The 18,463-nt window shown below is 30.9% G+C and overlaps 3 protein-coding genes across 3 annotated transcripts; all 3 read left to right on the forward strand.

Moving 5' to 3' along the window:
* Positions 1 to 368: 368 nt before the first annotated feature.
* On the forward strand, positions 369 to 4,242 carry pix (ATP-binding cassette sub-family E member 1 pix). The gene is made up of 9 exons (XM_069112590.1): positions 369 to 515; positions 1,236 to 1,469; positions 1,596 to 1,811; positions 1,893 to 2,100; positions 2,221 to 2,407; positions 2,482 to 2,888; positions 3,006 to 3,318; positions 3,393 to 3,627; positions 3,707 to 4,242. Exons 2-9 carry the CDS (start codon positions 1,257 to 1,259, stop codon positions 3,752 to 3,754), a joined length of 1,827 nt encoding a protein of 608 aa, XP_068968691.1. The 5' UTR covers positions 369 to 515; positions 1,236 to 1,256; the 3' UTR covers positions 3,755 to 4,242.
* A 1,179-nt stretch (positions 4,243 to 5,421) lies between these two features.
* LOC138179619 (uncharacterized) lies at positions 5,422 to 12,251 on the forward strand. The gene is made up of 11 exons (XM_069112588.1): positions 5,422 to 5,580; positions 6,122 to 6,272; positions 8,659 to 8,761; positions 9,078 to 9,235; positions 9,513 to 9,780; positions 9,969 to 10,173; positions 10,358 to 10,539; positions 10,771 to 10,978; positions 11,229 to 11,432; positions 11,562 to 11,795; positions 11,993 to 12,251. Exons 1-11 carry the CDS (start codon positions 5,481 to 5,483, stop codon positions 12,166 to 12,168), a joined length of 1,989 nt encoding a protein of 662 aa, XP_068968689.1. The 5' UTR covers positions 5,422 to 5,480; the 3' UTR covers positions 12,169 to 12,251.
* Positions 12,252 to 14,849: 2,598 nt separating this feature from the next.
* LOC138179810 (uncharacterized) lies at positions 14,850 to 18,322 on the forward strand. The gene is made up of 6 exons (XM_069112953.1): positions 14,850 to 14,916; positions 15,651 to 15,780; positions 16,781 to 17,014; positions 17,372 to 17,586; positions 17,710 to 17,940; positions 18,156 to 18,322. Exons 1-6 carry the CDS (start codon positions 14,850 to 14,852, stop codon positions 18,320 to 18,322), a joined length of 1,044 nt encoding a protein of 347 aa, XP_068969054.1.
* The last annotated feature ends 141 nt before the right edge of the window (positions 18,323 to 18,463 follow it).

An 18,463-nucleotide genomic window follows, 5' to 3' on the forward strand; every position in this document is an offset into this window, starting at 1 on the left:
TATAAATTGTGAATAATGATAATTATATGTTTTGCAGTTTATACATTCTTCTTTTTTTTAGAAATTAAAAGCTAAATTATGCATGTAAAAATTTTGTATGAGTGGATGCATGTGTAGGTAGGTAAACGGATGAACGAGAATACACTCACTAATATATAATACTGTGAATGCTATACATCAGTAAATGCAAGTCAATGAGGAAAATAATTATGAAACAAGTTCCTTTTATGGCCGGAAAGCGGAGAATAAATTGTTTACTACTTTATGCAAATTTTTATAAAATTATGTAATTCGTCTAGATTAACAATATATAAATGTTTTATTGTAGTTAGAAGAATGTTACGATTATTATAAGAATTAAAAGTTATTTAAGAAGATACATCTCTTATCGAGTACGTACTCTATGTTATTTCTATATTCTATGATCGAAGTAAGGGCATGTGGTGGTGTATGAGTGCGGAAGCTCCTTCGAAAAGGTTGTAAAGGAGTTTCCTCCACGTTTTTGGTTTTGACAGGTATACGTTTGTACAAGCCTATATTAAGTACTATGAAGTAATGGCCTAACACATACGAAAAAAATTATTTTTATTAATTATGTGGTATATTTATAAAGTACATGTTAACATTAACATGTTTTATTATTAATTGCCTGAGGTTAGAAACTCGTGGTAGAACTGAGCATTATTTTCATGTATTTAAACATTTTAACTAAATGCAAATATATGAAAATTATAATATAACATGTTTAATATTAATTTATTGTCTTTCATTTTCATTACATTCTTTCATTTCATACAGCCCTAATTGAAAAAGTGGTTACTCGTTTATGACGAAATATAAGCAGAACATATGTTGAAATATTTTCTAAGTAGTTCAATTATTTAATAATATTCCTCGTTGAGAAAAATTTTGATTAAACAAATTCAATTATTTCAAAATATGATATGTTTAATAAAGTTCTACTTTATTTTCAATTTAGTGTATATATTTTGATTGTTTGGATACATTCTTGTTAGAATATTCACATTTAAGTTGTAATTTCATTGTCAATTTGTTATGTCAATTTAATATTTCTTATTTAATAACCGCAATTACTTGTAATATTATAGCGATTATATTATTTAAAATTTCATATTATGCACCTAATTTAGTATTTAGAAAGCAATAGAAATTAAAATAATGATAAATTTTAAATATTCCTTTGTTAAATTTAAATTCTATAATAACATTTTCAGGCAGGTAAATATTTTACCATCATGCCACCAAAAAAGTCAATGGAGGAAACTGATCGGTTGACTCGTATAGCTATTGTTAATTCTGATAAATGTAAACCAAAACGGTGCAGGCAAGAATGCAAAAGATCTTGTCCAGTAGTACGAATGGGAAAACTTTGTATAGAAGTTACTCCTAATAGTAAGATAGCATCAATATCTGAAGAACTTTGTATTGGATGTGGTATTTGTGTTAAGGTATAATAAGAAATGCTATAGAGAAATATTAGTGAATAATAGAGTACAATATTATTATATTAAATTAATAATAAGCAATTTAATATTTTAAAATTATAATATATATATATATATATGTATTTTTAGAAATGTCCATTCGAGGCAATATCTATTATTAATCTTCCTAGTAATTTAGAGAAAGAAACGACACATCGTTATTCAAAAAATTCATTTAAACTGCACAGACTGCCTATTCCAAGACCTGGAGAAGTATTAGGTTTGGTTGGAACTAATGGAATTGGGAAATCAACTGCTCTTAAAATTTTGGCAGGCAAACAAAAGCCTAATTTAGGACGATTTTCAGTATGTATAATAATATATTTTCTTCACATAATATACATTTTTTTTATAAGTTTATGGAATTTTCTCGTTTAATTAATATAGGATCCACCAGATTGGACAGAAATTTTAAGCCATTTTAGAGGTAGTGAATTGCAGAATTATTTTACCAAAATATTGGAAGATGATTTAAAAGCTCTTATCAAACCTCAGTATGTAGATCAAATTCCTAAAGCTGTAAAAGGCACTGTACAACAGCTTTTAGACAAAAAGGATGAGTGTAAAAATCAGATGGAAATTTGTAAAATGTTGGGTAAGTTCAAATTACTGTTAATAATTTATATTTTTAAGATATTTTAAGAACAGCGATAAAATAATAAAAATGAAGCGAGGAAGCTGATTTTTAACAATGGAACTATTGAATTTCTTTTAGATTTAATGCACATACGTGATAGAGGTATTGATGCACTTTCTGGTGGAGAACTTCAACGTTTTGCATGTGCTATGGTATGCATTCAAAATGGAGACATTTTTATGTTTGATGAACCATCTTCATATTTAGATGTAAAGCAACGCCTCAATGCGGCTGTGACGATTCGATCTCTTATTCATCCTGATAAGTAAATAGTATAAATAATTTAAATAATATAATAAAAATATACATATAATTTAAAATATCATTCCTATTTATCAGGTTCATAATAGTAGTGGAACATGACTTATCAGTTTTAGACTATTTGTCTGATTTTATTTGTTGCCTTTATGGTGTTCCGGGAGCGTATGGTGTTGTTACTATGCCTTTCTCTGTTAGAGAAGGTATAAATATTTTCCTCGATGGTTTCGTGCCAACCGAAAATTTGAGATTCCGTGAGGAATCTCTTGTATTTAAAGTAGCCGAAAGTGCAACTGAGGAAGAAGTCAAACGCATGAATCATTACGAATATCCCGCGATGACGAAGACAATGGGTTCTTTTAAATTAAATGTTGAGAAGGGTCAATTTACAGATTCAGAAATTCTTGTGCTACTTGGTGAAAATGGAACGGGAAAAACGACATTCATCAGAATGTTGGCTGGTAATTTGCCACCTGATGACGGATCGGGTAAGTAAAGTCAGATTTACTTCAGTCAAGAAACTTTTCATATATTCGTTATGTATTAAATAAAAAAGTAAATGATTTAATTATTGATATTAAATGATTTAATTTTATTCTTTGTAGGAAGTATTCCCCAGTTACATATTAGTTACAAACCACAAAAAATTAGTCCCAAATCTCAAGGCATTGTACGGCAATTATTACATGAAAAAATTAGGGACGCTTATGTTCATCCTCAATTTGTAACTGACGTTATGAAACCGTTAAAAATAGATGATATTATGGATCAAGAAGTACAGAATCTCTCTGGAGGAGAATTACAACGAGTGGCTTTAGCTTTATGTCTTGGAAAGCCTGCCGATGTTTATTTAATCGATGAACCTTCTGCTTATCTGGACTCTGAGCAACGTTTAGTTGCAGCTAAAGTAATAAAACGGTAATTGAAAATTCTGGCTATTTGTATTAATCTGTAATATTAAAAAAAATTATCAAAATACGGGATTATTTTAGGTTTATTTTACATGCGAAGAAAACGGGATTCGTAGTAGAGCATGACTTTATCATGGCTACGTACTTGGCTGACCGTGTAATTGTATTTTCCGGTACTCCATCATTAGCGACTACAGCTCATAGTCCGCAATCTCTATTAAATGGAATGAACAGATTTTTAGAACTTTTGGGTATTACGTTCAGAAGAGATCCAAACAATTTCAGACCGAGGATTAATAAGAGCCAGTCCGTGAAAGTATGTTACTTTATTTTAGACATTACCTTTTTTTTATGTCATCAATTTTCTCGTACATATTTTATTTTATTGTTAATAGGATTTGGAACAGAAGAAAGCTGGGCAATATTTCTTCCTCGAAGAATGAGATATGATCTCATCCACAAGTTGAATAGCAGCTGGTATAAGATACTGTTCAGAAGTTTTTGTAAATCTTTATATCTTTAAAAGCCGGGAATGGATTTCTTACAACATATTAGATATTAATGCCGCATATTTTGCATTGAATTGAAATATTATTCGTTTCGGCACATCACTATTGTCTATGCGATATTTATTTAAATAAATAATGCAGGTTTTCCTATAAACATCTCGATATATTACAAATTTGATTTAAACAAACATACAACTGTATTTTTATATTGAATACGACGCCACAGACTTATTTATATCCATAAATATAAGTCAGTTTGCATTTCCAACTCGATAAGTAAACAATATAATGCATTTTATGTATAAATAATTTATGTCCAATTATGTAAAAGAAATTAAGGGAGATTGAGCATCTCGTATATGTACATGTACATCTGCTATACAACAAGAATTATAATACATCTGAAATATAAAAAAAGATAATGTGTTAATTATTTGACGAACTTCATGAATTTAATGCTTTTACATTATACAATATGAAAGAAAAATTACGACTTTCATCCAAAGATAATATAAAGGTGCATTTTAAAACAATATTTCCTTTTAATCTAAATGCTTTGCATTATTTTTTGAATTATCAGAATTAAGCAGAGAAGTAAAATATTTCTGAATTATAAGTTAGAATTAAAAAACACTATCTTATGAAAATGTATCACTTTTCTTAATACTTTGATTAGGACCTTAAGTCACCTTGAAGATGATATTTTTATCATGTTTGTGCGTATACGACAAAATAGAAAGAGGGAAAATGTTTCGGACTTATCTAAGCAAACTCGACGTAATAAATCACTTATATACTTACTTATTACTTTAGTTATCTTTATACTACGCAGTGACATGCATTATTCATATTATCAATATGTATTTGTTATTATTCCAATTTTGGGTATAATAAGAAACTAATTACATGCTTTTATTTGCATAGTGGAACATCAATTACGTGTAAAAAGATAAACGAAACTTTGAAAGAAAAAGAAGAAGATAAATAAGTTGTGTAAATGACAAATGGTAAGAATTAAGTATTACTTCATGTATTGTACATACAACAAAATTTCAGACGAAAAATATACGACTGACCGAATTTAATGTAAAATTTTATTGAGCATGGAAGAATCCTTTTTAATGTTTTCTTCCATAATTGACATTATAACAATGTGATAAATTATTGTTATATATGTTATATTATACCCTTGTTGTATTGTTTTATACAGTAGAATGTAATTTAAGTTGGATTTCTGCCAGAGGTCTGGCACGTTTACATTAGATATTTGAAACTAAAAGTTTATTTTTTACGTTTAATTATAATAAAACGCTCTATAGTAATTGTTTACACAGCACTGAGTTTGTTTCTTATCAGAATCGTTCGTTACATATAATTCAAATATGTGGAATAGATTTTGCATTTATCCATTTAAGTGATGTCCTCGACATTGTATAATTTGAAGGAAGCCAGCACTAAAAAGCTTTCAAACCATAAACAACTTACAGAGTAATTAAAAGTAAATCGATACCCGGAAATGTAGATAAGCCGATAAGTTTTTAAAATGATTAAATTGCCGGTTTTTTTTTTCTATAAATTGAAGCTATTAGCGCGAAAAAATGTTAGTAGTAGTCAATTAAAAGAAGGCCCATAAAACGCCGGACTTTGGTTTTAGTGGAAAATGACGCTTGTTAATTTTTTTAATATTCTTCAGAATGTGACAAAATTTTATACATTTTGCATTGTTCTGCTGTTTCACGTGCAACTGTCGTACAGTAACCGTAAGTGTTCACAAATGTAATTTGTCTATTAAAAATTTGTCAAATTACTGCAAATTTATTTATACAAAGTATATTATTAGTGTATATAATTCATGCATATATGAATATGGATTCATTTGAAACGAGTAACTCATAATATTCCTTAAGTTAGTTTATTATGTTTTGTACGTCTCGAACTATTTTAAAGACACCGCTTATTTCAACTATATGCGTAGGAGATTCATTGTCTGCATACCAATCCTTGTTCGCATTTAATGATGAAATTAATGCTTGTGGATGAATTAATAATCATTTACTATTTCTCTTTTTGTTGATACATGTATTTAATGTATGCATATTCTTACGCAAAACATTTATAATCTCATTTCTTAAATTTTCTGATAATAATAAAAATTTAAAATTTCCGTATTATTCTTCGTATTATTGCTATTTAAATTATACCATTACGCTTCACTTTGATTAGAATCGTTTGACAGATTTTATAATTTTATTCGATGATTTTCCAATATCGTTTCTAATATATTGTTTTACTTGTGCACAGCGTACTGGGGTTGGGCCGACGACTATGGTCCTAATTCTTCATCGATAGTACTTTCTTCGCCCGAAGAATGTGCACGAAATTGCACAGATATTGAAGAACCTAGAAATTGTTATTATTCCTTCAATATTGAATTCTATACAACAGTAGGACCGTACGTATTGATATACATATATATACTGAATAATATTTTAAGTTTGGATCATATACATATACAGGGTGGTTGGTAACTGGCGGTACAAGCGGAAAGGGGGTGATTCTACGCGAAAAAAGAAGTCGAAAATATAGAATAAACATTTCTTTTTTAATTTTTTTTTAATTTTTTTAAAAATCTACAGTGAAATCCGTTACAACAAGACGTGATAAAGTGCACGCGTACCGAGCGAAAATTCAAAGTCAATTTCTCGAAAACAAAGCCTCAAACGAAAAATTTGTATTCTATATTTTCGACTTCTTTTTTCGCGTAGAATCACCTCATTTCCGCTTGTATCATCAGTTACCAACCACCCTGTATATTTAATATACTATAATAATATACATACAATCGAAACTCTTCCGCTGTTCCTTTTGTATCTGAATTTGTATTTCGGTCTTTCTTCTGTCTTCCGTAATATTTACCTTTTATATAGCATCTGAAGTGAGAATTTCTTTATACTGAATTCTATAGAAATAAACATTAATAACAGTAAAATAAGGATGATATTCACATATTACACAACTAATGCTATCCTTAAATTTTTAAATTCTTTCTTCCTTTCTCTTCCTAATCACCTGTACTTTAATGCTAAGTCGTTGTTTGTTATACTCGCTTCATAAATTAATATTATTCATCAATCTTTGACAATTGCTGTATGAACAATTAAAAAATTATTTACATCATATCCTGCTACCTAAAGGAAAATGAAAAATCAATCACGTGATAGCAAATTAAATGTAATTTTATTTCGATTTCTTTAAGCACTTGCTTATTGCATTGATATCCTATTTACGCTGTCTCTAAAATTCTGATCCGATTTTAACTTTCTGATCTCAATTTTCTTTAAAATATTTTCTAGTAGTAAAATATTCCTCCCGGAATATATCGGCAATTATAATTCGGAATATTTCTTAACAAAGAATTACTTTTGTTGCCCTTTGTTTCTAAACTTCAAACTATCTTCTAATCCTTTTCGCAAACAAAAATTACGCGAACACGCGTAGGTATCCCTATAAAGTATCAGCTTTTATCTAAACTGCACGTTCATGCGAGACATTTATCGATGTTCGTCGGTCAAATTAACCGAGCGCAAACTAAATTGTACGGTGTGACGGGGTTTTAGAAACGTCTTGAAGACGTTCCATGGACGTCTTATAAACAACGACATCGGATGTTTTTGCCACGTCCATCTCGTACGTCTTTAGAACAGATGCAGACGAGTGACTTTTGTTCGCGCGATGTCGCTGCGATCGTATGTCTGTTTTCCTTATTTTTAATTGGAAGCACGAAGAAGGATATATGATCACAGAGATATCGCGCGGGCAAAAGTCTACACAGAGTCTAAGCCCAGTGCAGACGAATGACCTTACACCACGCTTGCGTGTCTTTTCTTTGTTTTTATTTTTCTGACAATTTTCCTGACAACTCACACGAGCGTTTTATGTTAATTTGCCGCCGCGTTTCGCGTTTGCCAGTTGCGATTTAACCATGGACGCGGTAACCTGATACCGAAATTATGAACAAATATACTTTCGTTACGTGTGTTATTTAATTATCATTTTACCACAGAAAAGAGATATTGGGTATATATCTCTTTATTAGTGCCAGACTTCTCAAAGAAGAATTCACTTCTTGAAATCTTTTGACGAATTAAGTGCAAAAATTAGTGAAAATTTAGTGCCTCGAGACATTGTTTTGAGACTGATATTGAAGTAAAAATGTTATTCGTTGGATTATTATAATAAAAACAACGAAGAACCGAGGTAAAAAGTAGGCTCTAAACGAAGGAAAAATATATTATAAAGTTAAATTAAATAATTGAATAATCGAATATAATACAACGAAATTGTAAACGTTTCGGTCAAGTATTTTGTCAGTGGACGCGATCTTATTGATTTACACTACTCGTATAGAACTGGACAATCCATATTATCCGTAATCGTAAGAAAAGTATGCTCAACAATTTGGACAATTACGAATGTAGAAATCTACGATGTAGAACGTCTTTAAGACACGAATCCAATTTAGGTTGTAAGACGTTTAGATCTGCGATGGATGTAGAATGAACACGTTTAGGGCGTCGTGAGCTATTAGTTGCTTTAAAACTTTTGTTATAGTTAAAGCATTGAAAGAGCGTTTGGTACTTATCATTAAATGAGAATTAGTAAAACTAAGATTAACGTGAAAGTAATTATTTTATGTAAGCTACCAATTTTTAGAGTTCTCGATATATATTTGATTAAAGCGTGGAACTATGAAAATAGTTGCAGTAAAATAAGCTAGAAATAAAGATGTTCGCATATTTAAGTCGGTGATTAAATAAACTAAATATCAATATTTTCAGTGCTTGTAACGTGGAATCTCAAAGGTCCCAATGTATTTTAGGGGATGGATACGAAAAGACTTTGATACCTATCAATCGACAGTTACCAGGACCATTGATCAAGGTAAAAATCGTAATATGATAACAAATTGCGATTTCTCTTTTGTATTCTTCATATGATCCTGGTATTTTGAGCAGGATTTTACATAAATTTTTCAGTTTCTTCGCATATATCTGACATAAAAGTACTGTTAGATTCGATAATTATTCGACATTGTCTTTTCGTTAATTTCGACAAGTACGTGGGCATAAAGAAAATACAAAGTACAGTACACTTTTGTGATAGATCGTAATTTTTTTGAGAAAACACTTGACTCGTGTTTCTTTTGATCGGTAATTGTAATGACATAATAAAATTTTACAATTGCCATACTTTTCAGGTGTGTTTGAATGATCGCGTTATAGTAGACGTGCGGAATGCTGCCTCAGGAAATGAAGTCACGATACATTGGCACGGAATTTTCCAAAACGGTTTTCAATATTACGATGGTGTTCCTTATGTCACACAATGTCCGATTCCGTCTTCTTCGTCATTTAGGTAAATACTATTTTAAAGTCTATATTTTACTGTCTTTTCATGTTACCATAAATATCATGATATCGTTTATTCGGTTTGCTATTTAACGATATATCACCCTTCATTTCTTTTGTCTATTATTATATAAAAGATTTGATTACGCGAACTGTTATTACGGTTTAATCTTTTTAATTTAGTGTCCATTATAAAAGAAAACATTTTATGTAAAATAAGCTTCTTATAAAATATCACGGTATGAAACTAAATGAAATACAAATTTTGTGATATCCTGTTCTAGATATGACTTTGTAGCGCAAAATTCGGGCACGCATTTCTACCATTCTCACATATGGACACACATGCTAGATGGGCAATATGGTGGTCTTATTGTTAGAGATCCACCATCTAGAGATCCTCATTATCAATCATACGATAGAGATGAAATTATCATATTCTTAAGTGATTGGATGCATGTGTTATCGTTAGAACGTTATCCTGGTTCGTATAGACGTGACCCAGGACAGGCTCCGCAGAACATACTTATAAACGGTTTAGGAAATTGGACGGTAAACTATATGTATATCTTTACTGGAAAAATATTCTTTTATATTATATTGTTTAAGGATCGCAAAACTCTTAGCATTAGGCGATTAAATTGTAAATTTTGGATAGAAACGATTTCTTCGTTTCTGTTTGCTAATACTATTCGTTAGAAGCAGATTATTAATTATTAATAAATTATAATTGTTTTTAGGATCCAGTTACCGGCCGAACTACCAATTCACCGATAACAGAATATACCGTAAGGAGCGGAGAACGACACAGAATACGGATGATTAATTCTTTCAGTACAGTATGCCTGGCGGAACTTAGAATCGAAGGACATCAATTAGTCATAATTGCTCAGGATGGTGCAAACGTGCAACCCAGAACAGTGGATAAAATAATCTCGTCTTCAGGTTTGATAAATTTCAACTTTTCCTTTCGAAATCGGCTGTTCGATTAGATTATTACGTTATTACGACTAAGAATATTTTCCATACGATAGAACTTTTTGTTGCTTTAATACAGAGTCGAGAGAAACTTGCTTTATTGTACCAGTTTACGTTTTATGTATTTAAAATAAGCATTCGAAATATACAGGTGAACGCGTCGATTTTATCCTAACTGCAAATCAAAATGTTGATTCTTATTGGATACAAGTGCGTGGACTTGGTGAATGTAACGAAACTGGGGTACAGCAGTTAGCTATCTTAAAATACGATGGTGGTCCTAATTGGCCTACAAGACCAAGTCCTACTTATAACGATACAATAGATGGTGTTGTAGGTATCAAAACATACTCTGCTTTATTCATCTTAAATAAAAATTTACTTTCCCTGAGAAAGAAATGTAGCTTTAATTCTATTTTTAATTATTACGAACTACTTTAGCTTTTATAAATTTCTCAGACTAAAATCTTCCAATTATTTTTCAAATACTATTTGGGTGTATCTAACAACTGTAATACCCGATTCTTCCTTGATTTCTATTAATTGATGATTTCGATTTTTTAGACCTATAATCCGCTTAGTGGACAGGATTGCAATACAGACAACACAGAAAATGGGATTTGCGTGAACCAACTGGAAGCCTTCGAGACCGATGATGATCTCTTGAAAGTTGATCCGGATGAGAGACACATATTACCTTTCTTCTTTTACAATTACTCTCAGTATGGGGACAGAACATTATTTGTAGCAGACATGTACCGCACCTATTTCAGTAAGTTATATTTAATGCTTCTTTGAAAGTAACTAAGTATATGCATATGTACAAGTCCTCTTGTTCATTTTCTTATCATAGCAAATTATTTCTAACGCGCAAGAAATTATTCATACGAAAATCAGCTTATTTGCATTCGGCTAAAAGAATAAAATTTTCTTCTTCAGTTTTATCCTTGTTTTTCATTTTTGTATTATTTATTTGTCGATGTCTATCCTGTGTTACTAGTAAAACATTTGTTCCGTTTCAGCTGCAAACGATTATTCTCAGCTTCTTTCTACGTTTGGTAATATATCGTACGAGACTCCAGCGGCGCCTCTGCTCACGCAACGTAGTTCTTACCAAACGGTATGCAAGAAAAATGTACAGAACGATTGCACGGAACCTTGCACATGTTCGCAAATTATCAATACAAGATTAAATAATGTCGTGGAGCTAGTAATATACGACCAAGGTATCTAATATCTGTCTCTAGTACGAAACAAGATAAAAGAATGTTGACCTATTTAAAGACTAATCTTTTTTCATTGTGCAAAAAAATATTGCAAATTCGATAATGTTAAATAACAAAATTTTATTACAGTACCACTGGAGGGCTTATATCATCCGTTCCACCTACACGGTTACGAATTTAGAGTGTTCAGTATGGGGGATTTTGGTGATAATAGAAATGTTTCGACAGCAGACATAGACGAAGTAATAGAGCAGCACACGGAACGCCTTCAAAATGGAGAATATACGAACCCACCTGGTAAAGATACTGTTAAAATTCCAATGGGAGGATATGCAATTGTACGTTTCAAGGCGGATAATCCAGGTAAGATATTTAATTATATACATACATATTTCCGAAACAATTTTCCGTTGTTGAGAAAATTGCACTGTCTTCTTCTTCATCTAAGAACATTTGTCTCGAATATTTGATTAATGTTAATTAAATTCATTTATATCATATTTACAACACAGTAAGTGCTTAAAACACTTCGGATGAAGATATAATATATTGTTTTATAGGGTGGTGGTTACTTCATTGTCACTTTACTTGGCATCACATTACTGGAATGGAACTGGTCATACACGTAGGGGACAGAGAAGATCTTCCACCGGTACCACTAAATTTCCCGGTATGCAACAATTGGAGACCAGCGTTGCATACTTTGAACGATTTTTATGGTTTTCGGTATCCCTAAGTTTAATTAATTCTTTGATTGTATGGTAACATGTAAAAAGTGATGAAACAAAAATATAATATTTTCAGAATCTATTACTCTTACTTACTCTTTTTTATTCTTCACGATATAAGTCACAAATTACCTTTTTAAACAAATATTTACCTATCCTTTGTCCTTTTAAAGGATTCTCCTTCTTAATGTAAACGAAAATTATTTGTAGTAACGTAAAATTAATGTGACTTTTTAGCTTGAAATTTATACATTAAATTAATTTGTATGGAATACCATGTCCGGGTGTTCATTGCTTGCGTGCCTGGGGAAGTACAAAGGAGCGAATAAAAAACTTTCACGATTTTCTACCTTGAAGAAGAATTGCGTAACGAGTGCAGTTTCCTGCCGATATTGCCGTGTTTCCCACATCCAATATCCTACAGATAATAAATGACTTCGCGCCATAATTTTATCAGACGATTTCGTAATTGGAAATACAACGACCCAATACATATATATATATATAGACATAATAATCTCGGACAATTTAGTGGTCCTATTGGAGCGTGCGACAGCTGAAATTAATTTTAGCCAATACAGCGTCAAAGTAATTTGTCAAGTCGTTAAAAATACTCGGTTTTATATACGCGTAATTTTCGAACCAGTGAGTCCTACGCATTAAAACTTTTTACGTTGAAACACGTCGAAAACTACAAGATTGACAAGAAAGAAGTCAATAATTTTACGTCCCCTAACGAGTACTTGACCCTTTTGATTGTGAAAACATTTTCGAGGAGAAGACAAGAAACGAGTGTGTTCTAAAAGACGTATGTGAGAATGTATTGTTTCGTGTAATTAAAACTAAAATTACGAAATTGAAATTCCTCATACAGTGGCATTTTATAGTAATCATAACCTTAATTTGAGTAAATGTCGGTAAACGAGGACCCAACTCCAATTAACCTTGACATATGTCAAGGACATTCTCCTTACAACCTGCAATTGGCCTCTTTTCGTTATTCCTTAGAGAGCTAATTTCAAAAATACGTTTTCTTTATACCTAATTACCATACCTAAATATATATATGCGATTGCGCACATGGACATAGCCGACGCGATAGTCGTGTTTATCTTCCAATTTTTCTTAAAAAAAAGAAAAGAAAAAAAAACACGTGCTCGCTCGTAAAAAGCGCAGTACATTTCAATTCCTTTTTTTAAAAGACTCGTTCGTGTGTGGATTTGGTACTGGGTTGGATTAGATTTTTACGAACGAATGGACTGAACGAGCAACGCGTACGGTGTTTCTAAAACCTTCTGGAGATTACTTAGGAGAATGTCCTTGACAATATACAGTTACTCGGTTAATTGATCAAACTTCCTTTCAAATAGCATAACTTTTTCTTAAATTAATTGATTTAAATTGGGTCAAACGACTTGAGCATTTTTGAGAAATTGAAAAATCGATTAACGTTTCCGTAAGCTACAAACGCTTGACAATGGTGAAAATCGCAATTTTTCATGATTTTCGGACTAAAACCTAAAGATCGTTGCAGCTTTCGATGCTTGCCATTTGTTTCCATATCGACCGATTTCGATGAAATTTTCAGCTACATCTCCAAAATATGCTGTTGAATTTTTTTTTCGATTGCAACTTTTTCAAAACATTTTTTACACTTCACCTGCTAAACTAGTCGTTCTAACAAGTCAACAAAACTCGACTCGTTCGATCCAATTTTAAAAAGCTTATTCCGATTTGAGAGGGCGTTTGAACAATTATATGAGTAACTGTATGTAAAGATTACTGGGGTTGGATCTCCTCTTGTCAATATTAAACAAAGTAAACAAAGTAAAGGTTCACGCAATCGGCTGCCACAGAACTCCCAGGAAATGAACAATAAGTTGGAGCACCTTATATATGTATTGTACACGCCGCTGGTAGGATATTTTTATTTGTGGAAATAATATGTTTGCGAAAATAGAAAAACGGAGGTATTTTCTAGTTATTAACGAAAATCGATGATAATAGATTACTTGCTACTTACTGTTATTTTAGTTATCTTGATGTTACATATTAGCACACATTAAACATAATCTTAACATAATCTTCTAATTTAACATAACCTTCGAAATGAGACATTAATTTCGCCTAGAAGATTTGAAACTTTGAAATGGAAAATAAAATAGTAATAAATATGTAGTATAAATACAACGAATAGGAATGAAATTATAAGCGATATTATATGTCAGGAAATATGAAAGGTTAAGTGTATATTATTAATCGAGTTCCAGTATGAAATCATTATCTGTACAGCAAGAATTAAATATTATTTCGTTGTGTATCGTACATGTGACAAAATTTCAAACTGATCAAATGAAACAACTAACTGAATTTAAGATAACATCTTATTGAACGTTGAAAGATCCTTTTTAATTGTTTCTCTTTTCGTTGATATCATAATATTAAGATGAATCGTTGATGAATCATAAACATGTATTTTCATGAGAAGCATAGAATTCTTGAAAAGAAATCTACAAAGTCAGGTCTGTATACGCAACAAGATGGCAATTAAAAGTCTATTTATTACGTAGAATTCTAATAAAACATTCTATAGCAATTGTTTATACAGCATTTAATTTGTTTCTTATCAGAATGTTTATTACATGCAATTCGAATATGTGATTAGATATTGTATTCATCCATTTAAGTGATGCCCTTGACGTCGTATAATTTGGAGAAACTCAGCACAAAAAAGCTTTCAAACGGTAAACTTACAAGTAATTAAAAGAAAATCGGCACCCGATAAGTTTTTAAAATAATTAAATCGCTGCTTTTTTGTATAAATTGACGGTATTAACGGGAAAAATGCCAGTAGTAGCCAACTGAAAGGAAGCAAGTAAATCGGTCGATTTTGCTTCGTTTTGCTGAAAAATGGCGCTCCTTGATTTTTTAAGAATTTTTCAGATTACGGAAAAATTTTATGCATTTTGCATTATTCTACTGTTTCACACACAACTGTCTTACAGTAACCGTATGTATAAGTATGAATATGGGTTTATTTGAAATGAGTAACACGCAATATCAATTACAGAATATTCCTTAATTTAGATCATTTCATTTTAGTTTACTATATTTAATACATCTCGAACTATTTTAAAGACACCCTCTTATTCCAACTACATACTGAGGAGACTCGTTGTTTCCATACCGATTTTTGTTCGCCTTTAATGATGGAATTAATGCTTGTAAATCGATTAATAATCATTTGTTCTATGTCTTTTTCTTGATACATGTATTTAAGGTATGCATATTCTTACGCAAAATATATAATTTTATAAAATTTTATAAAATATTTATAAAATGCTCAATCTCTTTTTAAAATAAAACTAAGTTTCCGTATTAATCTTCGTAGTATCGTTACTTAGATTGTATCATTATGTTTCTTTTTGATTAAAGTCGATTCCATGATTTTCGAATATCGTTTTTAATACAATGTTTTACTTACACGCAGCGTATTGGGGTCCAGCGAATGACCATAGCGCAAATTCTTCATCGATAAAGCTGTCTACGCCCGAAGATAATGAGAAACCTAAAAATTGTTATTATACCTTCCACATTGAATTCTATACGACACAAGGACCGTACGTATTGATATACATATATGTATACTGAGAAATATTTTACATTTAGATCATACATATAATAACTACGATAGTCATCAGACACTCACGTTTTATTAATCTTCTTAGAATGTCTGAAATAACGAAAATTTCGTGGATTAAAAAATAGTCAACGATGCAAATGCTTTAGATAACATTATCGGAAAGACGTGAGGGAAATACGATATAATATTTTTCAAAAAATAAATGTTACAGTATAGTATATTTTAATTCATCTCGAATTCCAGGACAAAATAAATAAAAGTGCGGCAGTCAACGTGTTAATATGCTTTTTTAAACAATTATGTCACGAATAATGCATATTTGTTACACTTAGTACAGTATCTATTCTGTAACTAATATGAGACTAATGTTTGGTTCAAATATCACTTGGTTTTTCTAATAGTTAAAATATTGAAGCAGTGTTTGATAAATGTCATTAATGACAATTGGTAAATCTAAAACTAATGTGAAAGTAATTATTTTATATAAATTACCAATTTTTAGAGTTCTCGATACATATTCAATTAAAGCGTCGAATTATGAAAATAGCTGCAATAAAATAAGTTAGAAATAAAGATGCTTACATATTTAAATCGATGATTAAATAAACTAAATATCAATATTATCAGTGCTTGTGATGTGGAAACTGGAAGGGACCAATGTATCCAATGAGATGGAATTGAAAAGACCTTGATACCAATCAATCGACAGTTACCAGGACCACTGATCAAGGTAAAAATTGTAATATGATAACAAACTGCCATTTCTCCTTCGTACTTTTTTTATATTCAAATATTAAATAACGATAGACTTCTGGTATATTAATGTTGGGTGATCTTGGTATTCTAGGTAGAATTTTGTGCAAATTGTTTAGTTTCTTCGCACATGTCCAACGCAAAAGTACTGTTACATTCGAAAACTATCCGGTAATTGCCTTTTCGTTAATTTATATTACAGTAATAGATTAAAATTTTTTTAGAAACACATGGTTCACGTTTCTTTTGATCGGTAATCGTAATGATATAGGAAAATTGTACAACTATCATACTTTACAGACGTGTTTGAACGATCGCATTATAGTCGACGTTGAGAATGCTGCTACAGGAATGGAAGTCACGATACATTGGCACGGAATTTTCCAAAACGGTTTTCAATATTACGATGGTGTTCCTTATGTCACACAATGTCCGATTGCATCTTCTTCGACATTTAGGTAAATATTATTTTATATTTTACTGTTTTCTAATATTATCATAAATAATATGATATCATTTATTTTGTATGCAGAGTATATCATCCTTCATTTTTTACTATTGTATAAAAGATTTGATTACACGAAGTGTTATTGTGGTCTAATTCTTTGTTTCTGTATCTATTATATCAGAAAAATTTTTATGCAACATGAGCATAAAATAATAAATATACAAAATATAATATACAAATAATAAATATACAAAATCTGCTTATTTGCATTCAATTAAAGAAATACAATTTTTTTTCGTTTTATTGTTATATTTCATTTATGAGTTATTTATTTATTGTTATCTATCTTGTTTTCGTAAAACATTTGTTTCGTTTTAGGTCCAGCTGCAGGTTCCGAGGTTGCTGCTACGTTTAATAATATCTCGTATGTGGAACCATCGGCGCCTCTACTCTCGCAACGTAGTTCTTGCCAAACAATATGCAAGGAAAACGTACAGAACGATTGTACCGAACCTTGCACATGTTCTGACGTTATCAATGCAAAACTGAATAATATCGTGGAGCTAGTAATATACGACGAAGGTATCTAGTATTTGTCTTTAGTACAAGATAAAAGAATGTTGACCTACTTAATAGGCTGATCTTGTTTCGTTACGAAAAGAATATTGCAAATTTAATAACGTTAAATAACAAATTATATTACAGTGCCCCTGCCTGGCCTATATCATCCGTTCCACTTGCACGGTTATGAATTTAGAGTATTTAGTATGGGGGATTTTGGTGGTAGAAATATTTCGAGATCAGATATAGAAGGAGTAATAGACCAACACACGCAACGTCTTAAAAATGGAGAATATTCAAATCCACCTGGTAAAGACACTATTAAACTGATAAATGGAGGATATGCAATTATACGTTTCAAGGCGAATAATCCTGGTAAAATATTTAATTACTTCCAAAATAGCATTTTCTCCATATAGCTGTTCTTCTTTTTCGAGAAAATTAGACTTTCTTCTTCTTCTTCTTCTAAATGTCTAAAATCATTTATCGTAAATATATCATTGATGCTAATTAAATTCATTTGAATCACATCTACAACATTATAAATTTATTAAAATACTTCGGATGAAGATAAAAGTACTATTTTATAGGATGGTGGTTATTTCATTGCCACTTTACTTGGCATCACATAACCGGAATGAAACTGGTCATTCACGTAGGGGATAAAAGTGATCTTCCACCGGTGCCACGCGGTTTCCCGGTATGCAACAATTGGAGACCAGCGGTGGACACTTTAAAAGATTTTTATAACTTATAAGTTTCCCCAAACTTATTGGTTCTTCAATTGCATTCTAGAATCTACTATTTTATTCGTTTCTATTCTTCACAATATATGTCACAAATTGCTTTTTTAGAAAAATATTTATCTTTTAAAAGATTCTCTTTCTTTATGTAAATA

Source organism: Bombus flavifrons, chromosome 5 (genome assembly GCF_040668555.2).
Source record: "Bombus flavifrons isolate JBK064 chromosome 5, iyBomFlav1_principal, whole genome shotgun sequence".
Classification (NCBI taxonomy): Eukaryota; Metazoa; Arthropoda; class Insecta; order Hymenoptera; family Apidae; genus Bombus; species Bombus flavifrons.

Coding starts and splice junctions, on each gene's coding strand:
- pix (XM_069112590.1), top strand. CDS start 1,257: ATGCCACCAAAAAAGTCAATGGAGGAAACTGATCGGTTGACTCGTATA. Junction 1,470..1,595: donor GATGTGGTATTTGTGTTAAG/GTATAATAAGAA, acceptor ATGTATTTTTAG/AAATGTCCATTCGAGGCAAT. Junction 3,319..3,392: donor GCAGCTAAAGTAATAAAACG/GTAATTGAAAAT, acceptor GGATTATTTTAG/GTTTATTTTACATGCGAAGA.
- LOC138179619 (XM_069112588.1), top strand. CDS start 5,481: ATGACGCTTGTTAATTTTTTTAATATTCTTCAGAATGTGACAAAATTT. Junction 8,762..9,077: donor TACCAGGACCATTGATCAAG/GTAAAAATCGTA, acceptor CATACTTTTCAG/GTGTGTTTGAATGATCGCGT. Junction 9,236..9,512: donor CCGTCTTCTTCGTCATTTAG/GTAAATACTATT, acceptor ATCCTGTTCTAG/ATATGACTTTGTAGCGCAAA.
- LOC138179810 (XM_069112953.1), top strand. CDS start 14,850: ATGCCCTTGACGTCGTATAATTTGGAGAAACTCAGCACAAAAAAGCTT. Junction 14,917..15,650: donor TTCAAACGGTAAACTTACAA/GTAATTAAAAGA, acceptor ACTTACACGCAG/CGTATTGGGGTCCAGCGAAT. Junction 17,015..17,371: donor GCATCTTCTTCGACATTTAG/GTAAATATTATT, acceptor GTAAAACATTTG/TTTCGTTTTAGGTCCAGCTG.